The sequence below is a fragment of the Amblyomma mixtum genome, chromosome 1 (assembly GCF_055824585.1).
Source record: "Amblyomma mixtum isolate Tamu chromosome 1, ASM5582458v1, whole genome shotgun sequence".
Lineage (NCBI taxonomy): Eukaryota > Metazoa > Arthropoda > Arachnida > Ixodida > Ixodidae > Amblyomma > Amblyomma mixtum.
The window spans coordinates 189,956,382-189,968,654 of NC_143012.1; the positions used below are offsets into that span (position 1 = coordinate 189,956,382).

The 12,273-nt window shown below is 46.9% G+C and overlaps 1 protein-coding gene across 5 annotated transcripts in view; it reads left to right on the top strand.

Annotated features, from left to right (window-relative positions):
* LOC149370302 (scoloptoxin SSD976-like) overlaps nt 1–12,273 on the top strand; it is a 65,902-nt gene that overhangs the window by 37,363 nt on the left and 16,266 nt on the right. Inside the window, exons 1-3 of one of the 5 annotated variants that reach the window (XM_089561175.1) lie at nt 1,780–2,087; nt 7,896–8,353; nt 11,192–11,282. In XM_089561175.1, the coding sequence (XP_089417301.1) occupies nt 8,057–8,353; nt 11,192–11,282 (388 nt within the window). In that variant the 5' untranslated portion in view covers nt 1,780–2,087; nt 7,896–8,056. Of the gene's footprint in view, nt 1–1,779; nt 2,088–7,233; nt 7,763–7,895; nt 8,354–11,191; nt 11,283–12,273 lie in introns of those variants that run through there. The other 4 variants (XM_089561185.1, XM_089561198.1, XM_089561191.1 and 1 more) reach the window with 4 other exon arrangements.

The following is a 12,273-nucleotide window of genomic DNA, read 5'->3' on the forward strand; positions in this document are numbered from 1 at the left end:
CTGTTAGATTAAGGAAAACTTGAATCAGAGCTCGGCTACGCGCTTTGCTTTAGCGCTTGAGCTGAGGCCGCTGAAGCCCCGTGTCTCTCGCTCATCATTCTCACTCTGATGGCGTCGCGCGAATCACGCTGTCACGCACCGCGTCAATGGGCTGCTCATGTTCATGTTGCCTTCTACCTGGCCGACCACATGAAGAAAAAAAATTGTTACGATGGAATGATAGCAGCAGTAGCTGTATCGCATATTTCTACATGCGATATAAGCCAAAGGCCGAGAAGTTCTCACTATGCCTAATGGCAAACATCTCGAATAAAAAAAAATGTATCGCATCTCGGCGGACACCTGAACTACGCCGTAAGGGAAGGGAGGAAGGTTGAAAAGAAGGAAGAAACAGGCAAAGAGTTGCCGTAGTGGAGAGCTCCGGAATAATTTCGACCACCTGGGGATCTTTAACGTGCACTGACATCGCACAGCACATGGCGCCTTTGTGTTCGCCTACATCAAAACGAGCCCGCTGCTGCCGGGTTCGAGCCCGTGTACTCCGGCTGGGTAACCTAGCGCTCTAACCACATAGTCAGTGCGCCTAGTAGTGACGCTCGCGTGGAGAGTTGAGAGTATAGATGAAGAAAGAGAGGATGTAAGGGGGTAGGTGCGCATGAGAGCTTGGTTTTGCGCAATGAAGTATCTGGGGCCGCTGCCTGTCCGCGCGAAGATGAGTCACAGCACTCTGAATGCTCAGCTAGCGGCGTCACCCTGATAGTAAACGTGTACGTGTACAGAGGAAAGCCGTAATACCGCGTGTGACTGCCAGGGGTGATGAAAGGCTCGCGCAGTGAGCGAGCAGTCAGTGGCCTCTCTTCTGTTGCGCCCACAGGATCGCTGGTCTTGTCGGTCAAACATCGTTGATGTATAGCGATCAAGCAAGCTATTTGTACTGCAGCTACAACCTAGCTGTTACACTCAAGTCCGGCGTTCTCGGACATCACTTTGAATATTTAGGCAACTTAGGAAGACTGCATAATAATGGCATGACGATATTGATTAGAATGGTCTAACTTTCCAATTTGTCCCAGATATTTGCTCTTAAAATTTCTCCTGCGCTCGCACAGAAACAAATGGGACGATATGATGGCAATAATAATAAGGGAACTGTGAAATATTGTAAAATACTGTTGTCAGCATATTAATGGGAACTGTATAGTTTTCGATGCGTATATTGGTTGCATATATTGGATATATTGGTTATTATGGTGCCGTCTTATCATATATGAAAAAAACTGTACTCATAAACAAGTCTGCGTTGAAAAAATGCGCTTGTTCAGAATTTCTTGTTATGACTAGCGGCAGCTCTCGTTATGCTAAGTTAGGCGGACCTTGATTTAGATTTTTGCTAATAAAGATGATCTAAACACGATTTCCAAAACTTCGACCCTTTGTCCCCTCCCCCTTTTCTCTACAGCCGCTTCTTCGGACAACTGCCGGTAAATGCGCCCCCGTGCCTCTAGTTATCACATGAAATGAATCTGCTCAATCTAACATTGACTCACCGTGTTCCTCTGATACCTACAGACAGAGCTCGGAAAAGTTTACTCTTGTTCACAAATTTCTCCGTCATGAACTCGAGCTCAACTAGTTTAGCCAATAATGTATACGCTGACAGTGGGGCAGCGACGCTGCTAAGCTGCAAAAAGGTCAACAGTCCGTATATGAAAGCTTGCGTGAACGTCCCGGCGCCGAGGGGGCGTTCCGCCGGCGCTGTTGTATTTCTTCGATGGGGAGAGGCATGCGTCGCAGCGATGCTTCCGGAGGGGAAACGGCCGATCCCCGTACTGACGCCTCCGTGATTGACGCCAACCGCCGCATACCCCCTCCGCCTTCCTTCCTGTGCTTCCGCAACCGGAGTTCTCTTGCCACAGCGTCTGATCTGTAGAGCACACTCGTTAGCGCTGTCGTCTGCCTCGTGCCTGAGTGTTAAGGATGAATGTTGCAATGGTATGTTTTTCTCGACTGAGTACTCGAATACATTCATGGATGGTAATCGTGTAGTGTGATGCTGACGGGGTAGCGACTGTTGGCGAACTATTCAGGTACTGTACTTAACAGCTTGTTCTGCCATACACAGCGTGCATTACGCGTAATGACAATTGTCTACTCATGCTTGTGCTACCTTGGTATATTTTGTACAAAACCCTGCTGTGCACAAACGTTCGGTCAGAGTTTCCGGCTAGCTGGAAGCGGTTAAAATGTGATAATATTTGTATGTGTTTGTACAGGCTTTTTTCTGTGCTTCTACTGAAAACATATGTAATCACTTTGTTTTGCCTGCGCTCTGGCTCGTAGGTCTCCGATTTGGCTTCTAAAAATTTCAGGCTGCTGTATCTCGAATGCTGTGTTTCGTAAAGGAGCCTCGTTCTCGCTTCTTTAGGATTTAATGCAGTGTTGGTAACTGCATAGTGCTTTCCAGAACATTATCGCTATTTTACTCCCGAAGGCGGAGGGAAAACGTCGAAATAGCAAGCAATCTTTAAAGTGTTTGAGGAACAACGATTAAAAAAAAATTTCCCACAGCATTTCCGCCGTTTTCTAGAAAGAGATTAATTTAGATTTTCAGTAATTAACTTGTGCCAAAGATAAAACTCGTCAGCAGCAGTTTACGTTCTTTTTTAGCGAGCTGTGTCTTCGGTTTATTGTGGTAAAGACAGCATTTCAGACATGCATCATAAAAGCAGCTATTATAACAATGTCTGTGGCTGTAATAGCAGCTGTGTTAGTATTTGTAGGCATATTTAAAGAAAATTTAACATACTTCTTGCATTCTTCCTTTTATACTTCCATGCTTTACTAGGGCACTACTTAGTGAAAGCGTGGCAAAATTATTGGTGTGTTGTCTTCCACTTTTCTTGCACTTTATGTCCTGATAAGACTGGATAGATAATTTGTGTGGATTCTAGCACCATGGACATATTCAGTGGTTTCGCAGAGCGGCGAACTATTGGCAGTTAATCTGCACCTTGTTTCGTTGCGAATTGTTGTTTGAAGTGTGACCTCCTCTGAAGAGCGTGTAGAGTCCTTTACATAAGGTTAATTTGCCGATGCTCATACGGACCGGAGGAGGCTCGCGAATATCATCAGTAATACTTTCAACTCCCCTCCCCCTTTCCTTTATACCTTCGGCAGGTGCATATCGACTCCGTCGTCTTTTGTGGTGCCCTCAATTTCTGATGTTAGGCTGAATATTGTGGCAAAATATGGCTCATTATAAAAGATTGTTCTTACCTGATAGCTAAAAAAATTTCTCTAAAGGATACACTTTGGCGGCACACTGCGAGGCGATCGATTTTCGGTCAGCGCAGGAGAAGCAGGAAATAAAGTTCGGAACCTTGATGCGATTTTTAAGACCCCTAATTTCCTTATGATCGAAATTGTATTTTCTTTTTTTCTCTGTTCAGAGGTTAAGAAGCAACATGCAATAAAAGAGTCTCACGTGAACGTTTCGAATACACGGTTGTGGTATTCGTAAACAAGCAGTGGTTCTGATGTACTGTGTATATATATCTATGTATTGCTATGTACTGTGTATATATATCTTGCAATAAAATTCCTGTATGTATGTATGTATGTATGTATGTATGTATGTATGTATGTATGTATGTATGTATGTATGTATGTATGTATGTATGTATGTATGTATGTATGTATGTATGTATGTATGTATGTATGATGATGCTAGCCCGAAACCTCTCCTGGTATCAGTGGTGCGCCGTTTGAAAAGGTTTCCGCACGTGCAGACGACGCGTGCCGCTCAGCCATTGAAAAAGCGTTGATGCAGACGACGCGTGTCTCGCCGGTTTTGGTAAGGCAGAGCAGAAAGCAAAACATTCCGCGCTGTGTTTGATCACGCGTCGGTGCAGGCAGGCACAGGAAACGTTTCTAGATAGGGGGCAGTTGGAAAACAGCGCCAGTGCGTCCGGGAGCAGAGCGGACGCCATGTGGGAAGGAAAACTAAGGAGAGGCCCTTCGTATTCCCAATGCATTAGCGAGAATGTGGCGGAAGTGACGTCAAAATTTAGGCTTAAAAAGTCGGGCCACTAGCAACGTGGTCGTTGTTGCTAAGAAAACTCGGGCCACTAGCAACGGCGTTCGGCGTCGTTAGCGTCGTAGTTGCTAGGGGCCAGAGTGTTTCTCGGTGGCGGTGGACGGGCTCTCGGCACGGTGTGTTCGGCCTTATGCCTGGCGTCGTGAGGTTACGCACGCATCTAAGATTGCTTTTAAATGCAGCAAATAACCGCTCATTTGTTATTTTGTTCGTCAAACTTGGTGTCGGTACGCGGAGCGATCGATGAAATGAATCTCGCGAAAAGGTGGCACTCCGGAACCGCGCTTCGACACACGAAGAAGCGTTGATTGTTTTGATCAGCGAACTTTAGCACCTCACCTAACAGCACAGAAACATGAAGCCGCTCTCGGCGATGCTGAGCTGCGTTTCGAAGGCCACACGGCGGGTGTACGGTAGCCCGAGGAGGATGGTGAGCTATAAGCGGCGCGAAACGTCGTCTTTCTTCGCCTGGCGTCGGAAAAAGTTCATCGCACCTGTGCGCCGGTCTGTGTCTAGGTGCGTGTTAGCGGGGAGGGAGGTGTAGGAATGTAGCGGCGAGCGGCGCGGTTTTTTTTATACCTTTCTTTTACGAAGCGCTTGCGAGCCGCGCGCGATCCCCGCCCCGTAGCTCGGTGAAGGAAGACAGTGAGAAAAGCCCAGCCAACTTCCGGTTGCGGGGCGGCTTCACAAAAAGTGACGTCAGGGTCTCTCCTTAGTTTTTTCCTTCCTCCATGGCGGACGCACAGGCGGTGGCGCTGCGGTCGATAAAGGATGGGCGCGTCGTCTGCTTTCCCTACTGAAAAAAGTTTTATGAGGCAATAAACTCATACAGTTTATCATACAAATGTCATAGACTTATCATACAAATCACATACAATTATCATTCAAATATCATAGAATATCATACGAATTGCATAGATTGTATGATATTCTATGATATCTCTATGATGACTGTATGATCTCACAGAAATGAATGACATTTGAATGATAATTTTATGTGATTTGTATGAGAACTCTATGACATTTGTATGATAAACTGTATGAGTTTATTGCCTCATAAAACTTTTTTCAGTAGGGTTGCCCGGCTTGAACGGCGTCAGCAGCTCGCGTGTGTACAAAAACGGATTTAATTTCGCCTTGATCTCTTCTATATTAATTAAACAAGACTCTTTAGTCGCATTTATAACCATAATTTTGACAGGGCTCGTTAAAGATGCCTTGGCATACGGCTGCTCGTCTCGTTGTGACTTCCTAGCTGGCAAAACCTTCAGGGAGCCGATATAATGAGTGAATGCAGTGTTCCGTCATGGAAGCTTAAAAGCTCCTTGTTGGAGTTTCTTTAACCTTATCGCCGTGCATGCCGGGGCAAGTTATTTCCTTTAAGGTTCTAGAAGCCGGTTTTCGAGGCTTTTAAACGTAAGATTTCGTATTCAGCAAGGTGATTTTAAGAAGTAAATTGGAGTTTGCAACGCTGCCGAGGCCCCGAAATTCAGTAGCGTGTCAATTACTTCTGAGAATGTGAATCAGACGATCTTTTGTTCCTTAACGCGTCTCTTGAAAGAAGCCATGCGAAAATCTCGTAATAAGGGGCTTTTCTGGTGCAGTCGGTGCCGCAAGGGGAGCCCTGAGGGGCCCGCACTTCGCGAAATTTAGCGCTGTTACTGCGACTTCAGCCGCAGTTCTAGACGTGTTCCAAGCAACGTGTAAGAATTCTTGCGCTTCACATCGCCCGTAAGACAAGGAAGGTAATTATTAACGCTCAACAGAGATACGGTCTGCACAGAGCCAGTGAAGCGGGCCTGCAAACTACTTTGCGCAAGCAATTATTAACCATGTCAAAAAGTTTATCTAGCCAAACTCTGAGGGGCAAAGGGCACGTCGTCTTTCTTCGATTTTGTCGTGTGAAACCGCGGAAAGAAGAGCTTTCAGTTTCGGCCGAGATCTACAGCCCTAAGTCCAACCTCGAGCATACTTCCCTTTCGTACCCCAAGCGTAGAGCCCACGCGAACTTATCAATACGCAGAAGAAATCAAATCAGTGAATACTAATAGCAACACGCGACTTGAAGCAGCCGCACCCGGCGCAGACTATGCGAGGCGCGAAACAGACACCAGTTATGCAGCAAACTTATCACGTGACCAAGCGCAGCCAATAGGCGTCACTGCGGCAAAGGGAAAACCAAGAAAACTAACGCCGTACGTTCACAACCCCACTGATGGCGCTCGCTTCCCTTTCAGATTAAAGCGGCGACAGAATGGGGCTTCATCCCCGCAGCAACTTTTGCAAGTGTCCCTATTTATTCACGTTGGGCAATGATGACCCGCCAGGCTTTGATCAAGCAGTGTAGAGCATATTTTGTTAGAATGCCCAGCGTCTGCTGAGGAGCCTGCACATTATGAACATCTAATGGAATCTCGCACAATTGCCTCTAACTCTCGACTGTGTATTAGGATCCTTAGCCGGCCATAGGCAGCATAAACACGCTATGAACTTTTTTTTTACTGTATTAATGGCATTGGTCTTCTAAAGAAATTGTAGCCCCTCCATTCAGCGCTCTCAATTCACATCCTCAAAGCGCAGCGCCTCCTAGTTTCAGTTCCTACACCTCTCTCATTTCATGTTTCTGTCCCCGAATCATTTCCCCCCGCAGAGTAGCAAATCAGCAAATTTAAACGCTGGCCGAATTCTCTCTTTTTCAATTAAAGAGCTTCTCTCTCTCTCTCAGTTTGTTCAAACAGGAAGTGTTCAGAGAAAACGAAAAAGGTCCGACAAAACTGTGTATAAGCGCAGTACAAACATGTTACCGGTAGCTTCGTCGCACTATTCGAAGTCAGGACATCTTCTAATTGGTTCCTTGCCGAGTTCGCGACTACTCTCCTCAAAACGCAAAACGTAGGGCTGCGCTCTGGTGGATGTGAATGGGTGATTACTCCCTTAGTACAGTTTTCATCATGAGAAATAAGTATAGCAGCTCGTGTTGTATAGGTATAGAAAATGTGTCCACTTGTAACATATTATTCGCTCGTAACTTAGTTTTGTAACGCTGCAGCATACGTAGAAAGGTGCCCTCAGGTTCAATCTTTGTTACCGTCATGTTTTTCTCCATCCCTTACGTTGACACGTACACCTCTGAGCTTAAGGCGACGCGTCAGGTAGAGACGAAACAACTCCGCTAGACTGCTGTCCCTATCCCTTATAATATGCAGCACAGGCAGTGCGCCAGAATGCACGCCAAAAAGCTTTGGCTATACGAAAACAGAATTATGTGAACGATCAAACTGAACATGAAGACCTCAGTGAAACGCAAGCGGACTAGGAACGGAGGCGACAAGGTTGATACTTAAATTGCACTTACGGGCGCGGCGAAAGAAAATGGGGGAAACAGGCATGCAGAGAAGGTGCAGAGTATGTACGTCACCGAAAGAAACTCTCTCACTTTTTCACCCTTCTCTCGCGCGATAAAGAGACAGCGGTCTCTGCATCCCAATGAGAGGTTTAGCGACGCGAATGAGTCACTGATAGCCTTATCGGGAAATAAAGAGTGGCAGGCCGAAAAGGGACGGTTTGTCACCTCCGGATATCATATCGCGGATGAAAACACGCCAGCTTGTAATTGTATTACCCAGGTGCCTTTGCCGCTCCCCTTATTCACCGGGACTTTCGGCGGTGAGCACGACTACTAAATGCCTCTGGGTTTTATAGCTTGTATTTGCGCTGCTATGCTGTCGGACTCAGACATGTATTCTATTTGATGTTACACTACTTTCGTCCCATCATGGTTTGTTGCCAACGTTTACAGGGGCTTGAGACAGTCTACGCGAGTGCTACCTCAACTGCGGCGGACAAAGAAAAGCTGTGTGGTGCGTGAGGACATGCGAGTTTTGGATACGAGTAAAGAGGCAGCCCTAATGAGCTGATATGCAGCGACATTTCTGAACTGTTGGAAGAGGGCAAAGAAAGATGGGAAGTCGGGTGAAGAGCTCCGCGGCGAGATCTCTTCTTCTGGCTGCGATTGCGGCAATCGCGGCTGACCCTCGTGGCACGGCATTCGCCAAGTGTCGTCCGGAGTACCGGAATCTCCCCAGCGGCCTGGTGCACACGGCTTGCAAACCGCCGAACCCGCAGTGCACCTTCGTCGTGACGGGCCTCAATGATTCTGAGAAGGCGATGATATTGAATGCCCACAACGGCTACCGCTCCCAGGTGGCTCAGGGGAGGCTGTCCGGCTTTCCACCGGCGACAAATATGTACAGCTTGGTAAGTGTATACTTATTTAAGAGCGCATAGTCGAGCCTGCGCTATAGCCAAGATTCCGTTTCAGTAGCCGGTCAGCGTAGATCTCTGCCATTATGCTAGGCTTGGAGAGGCCTGGCGGCTAAGTGGGCATATTACGAAACAATTACCCTCTTTTCTCTGTCCTGAGCGCAAATTTCAGTTGTGGTCAAGAAACACGCATGTTAAGGACTCTGCAAAGCTTGACAAGCAACGACAGCCCAATTTAAGGGGCCCCACTGTATAAAACTTACTGAACTCTTACCTCTTGCTACCTGCCGAGTACAAGAATCCCACTGCGCCCTTTAAGGTCAGCGCAGTCAGCCATCTGCATGAAATAAAATGTCTCTCCGACGGTGTACAACTCAAAGGCATGTATCGAAAAAAATAAACGTAATCGACTATTGTCGCGTTAGGTACTAGCTGCTAGCCAACCCTTATGCACTTGTCACTTATGCACTTGTCACAGCCAATAAAGGAATGTATACGGCCAATAAGAAAGCTGCTGTACGGGCTGAGCGGTCATGTTTAAATGGAAAATTGTGGTATTTAGTTTTTCGTAGCAACTATTAAGCTGTCAGGGACGACATTGAGGAGGGCGCCAGAATAATTTAGATTACTTTAGGTTCTCTAAAGTGCCCTGACAGCTCATTGTACACGGGCGTTCTTGTATTTTGCCCGTATCGAAATAGCGCACCCGGGATTGAACCCAATATCTTGGAATCAGAAGCCGAGTGCGCAAACTACTGAGCCACCGCGGCGGTTCCTTATTGATGATGTTCAATAACGTCATACATAGGGAGACTCCCCGTCCAAGGAGCTCTTAACGGACGACGCATGACGAACTGTCATTTTTCTTTATGGTTTGGGTAGACATATTAAGGCCACAATGCGGCTGTCTAGAACGATTTACAAAAAAAAAAGCAAAGCTACACTAGAAGGCCTTGTTATAAATTATGGGCCTTGCATATTATTGCAAAAGCAATACTGCTTGCACTTTCAGCCCGTCGCGTAGCGAGGCCGGTAGCTACCAAGCGCGGCCAAACTCCTGCTTCTGCCACGCGCGGCGCGCTTATCGATCTGACGTCACAGCTGCAAGAGCGGGGCTACAACTCGCGCCGTCGCGTAGCGAGGCCGAAGCTACCAAGCGCGGCTTAACTCCCGCTCCTGCCGCGCGCGACGCGCTTAGCGGTCGGTTCGGGTGTCCACCGAGATGACAGAGATTTACTGCGCTATTTTCTTTCCTCAAAAAGCGGTGCGTTCAAAGGGCAAGGCATGGCGCAGTAATTCTCTGTCATCTCGGTGGACACCCGAACCACAGGAAGGGAGGAACGCCACCACCTGTTCGGCGCGATGCCTTGCCCTTTGAACGCAACGCTTTTGGAGAAAAGTTAATTCTCTGTCATCTCGGTGGACCCCCGAACCGCACCGTACAGGAAGGGAGGAAGTGGGAGTGAAAGAAGAGGAAAGCTTCTATAGACAATCATCTGTTAGCGTCAGCCGCTCGTTTTGGTGACCGAGGCACGCATAAATCTCCCAGCACGTCGTCGGGGCCCTCGTGTGGTGATATAATGCCATGTAAAACAAATGGGCAAAACTTTCATAAATAAGCTTTACTAAGAGCACTACCAAGACACACCACCAGGCAAACCAAGCGCAGCCAGGGCTATTGCTTTCGCAACTTACCGGGCTTAACCAAGCTAAGCCTCTGCCAAATTTTTTTTTCCTTCTGCAGAGAGTTCGAAGGAGTTTGCAAAAGTGAAACTTCTGGTGATAAGCACGGATTTGGTATGTGCGCGTTGAGACGCAAAGTATAATGCGCTCTGGGAGATGCCGCAGTGGAGGGGTCCCTACTAATTTCTGCCAATGTCGTTCTTGGATGTACAATCGAATCGTCCAGCACACAGCGTCTGCAATAAGTTTTTGGCTAGATGCATGATCCCGAGATCTTGGACTCAGCAACCTAACGCCACGGCCAGTAAGTCAATGCAGCTTGTCTATAAGCATTAAAGGGAAACTGCATAGGTTTTAGAAATCAACGAGCTTAAGAGGGTCGAATGTGTGAAACTTGGAGGTAAAGCATGCGAAGTCTTTTTGGGCTAGCACTTCAAAATAGTGAAGTAATCACCGATTAAAATCCGGACGCCCTTCAAGCTTCTCCGCAGCGCACAACGCCAAGTGTGTGGGGGGGGGGGGGGGGCGCATGATGACGTCATCGAAGGTATCGGTACATTTGCAACGCCACCGAAAGCCGCCGCGGTGGCTCAGTGGCTATGGTGCTCGGCTGCTGACCCGAAAGACGCGGGTTCGATCCCGGTCGCGGCGGCTGAATTTCTTTGGAGGAGAAATTCGAGGCCAGTGTACTGTGCAATGTCAGTGCACTTTAAAGAACCCCAGGTGGTCGAAATTTCCGGAGCCCTCCACTACGGCGTCTCTCATAGCCTTAGTCGCTTTGAGACGTTAAACCCCATAAACCAAACCAAACCAAAGCGAACCCTGCTAAGAGGTGTTCGGCGGCGTCTAACGCGTCAGGGCAGGGTTTGGCTGACGACAGCGGTAACTCTAAATCATACCTTCCGTGACGTCACGCTGTTTTTCTGCAGTCCTCCAGTGCATTGACGAGAAGCGCAAAATTGAATCGTCGATTACGGCACTATTTTAAATTCTAGTGCAAAAACTCTTCGCATGATTTACCTACAGCCTACATAGATTTGAATCCTTGAATATCGCGAAATTCTCAAAAAAGTGGTGCAGCTGCCCTTTAAAAGAAAGGGTTACTGCGCAGGATGTTGCCATGAGTGTGATCCGGTTATTACTTTGCAGACATGGGATGAGGAGCTGGCAGAGGTGGCCCAGGCGTTCACCAATCTTTGCGACGACAGTAAACACGACGACAAGAGGCAGCGCATCACCTGTAAGTGCTCACGGAGACAATTACGCGCCGTAGAAAAAAGCACAGGGACTCACTTTGTCACATGCTGGGGCCTCAGCACTGCCAGCAGTGTCTGAAGTATTCCATAGCAGTTTTTTAAAAGATGTAGGAAATCTCTACTGCACGGAAATGATAACAGTAACAACTACAGCATTTGGCATTACGTTAAGATTTTGATGTGAAGGGTGTTGTTGAATGCTTTAATGTTATTATTATGATGTTTTTGCAGTACATGGCGATTATGCCAGTCTAGAGTGGATTACAAATCATAACGTTCATTTTATTTTCTCGGCGACAGGGATGTGCATTCAGTTATTCACATCCTACTTCAAAGAGCGGAGCGCAATAAAGATGCACTTTACGAGTAATATTTATGTCGTTACTTTCTTTGCGCTGTGCAATGGTCTCCACAGTAAGCCGTCTTTCGATTAAAACTGCGCTGGGGTGCCCCAGAGAGATTGAAATAGACTAAATATCTCGTTTTTAAGGTGCTGAGTGATTCTAGGTTATGCAAGCACTACTGCGTATGCCAATAGTGAATTTCGTTTTCCGAGAACGCGCATATATTAAGGAAAGAATTATGAGCGACGTTGGCGCAGCGGCAGTGTTTTCGCGGACTCCGCTACTTACTGACATAGAAGGGACGCACCAATCGAGATATGCAAGCCATGACTATTATGTTGTTCATGATAAAAGTAAAGTTCTCAACGACTATGTCGCACTTGTTTTTAGTGTCGTGAGGAAGGAATTGCTTTCTGAAATAGCGTTCCAAAACGCAAAAAATTACAAGTAAAGCCATCTTTACGAGTCTTTACGTCAATGTTATATATGCATGCTTTCGTCAGTAAAATATATATTTAATTATTTGAATTTCCTTCTGCGCCGGGAAAGCATAATTGCAGGAGCGGATACATAAGTATGTACATGTCAAACAAACAACATGGGCTACCCAGTCAGTGATACATGGCAATAA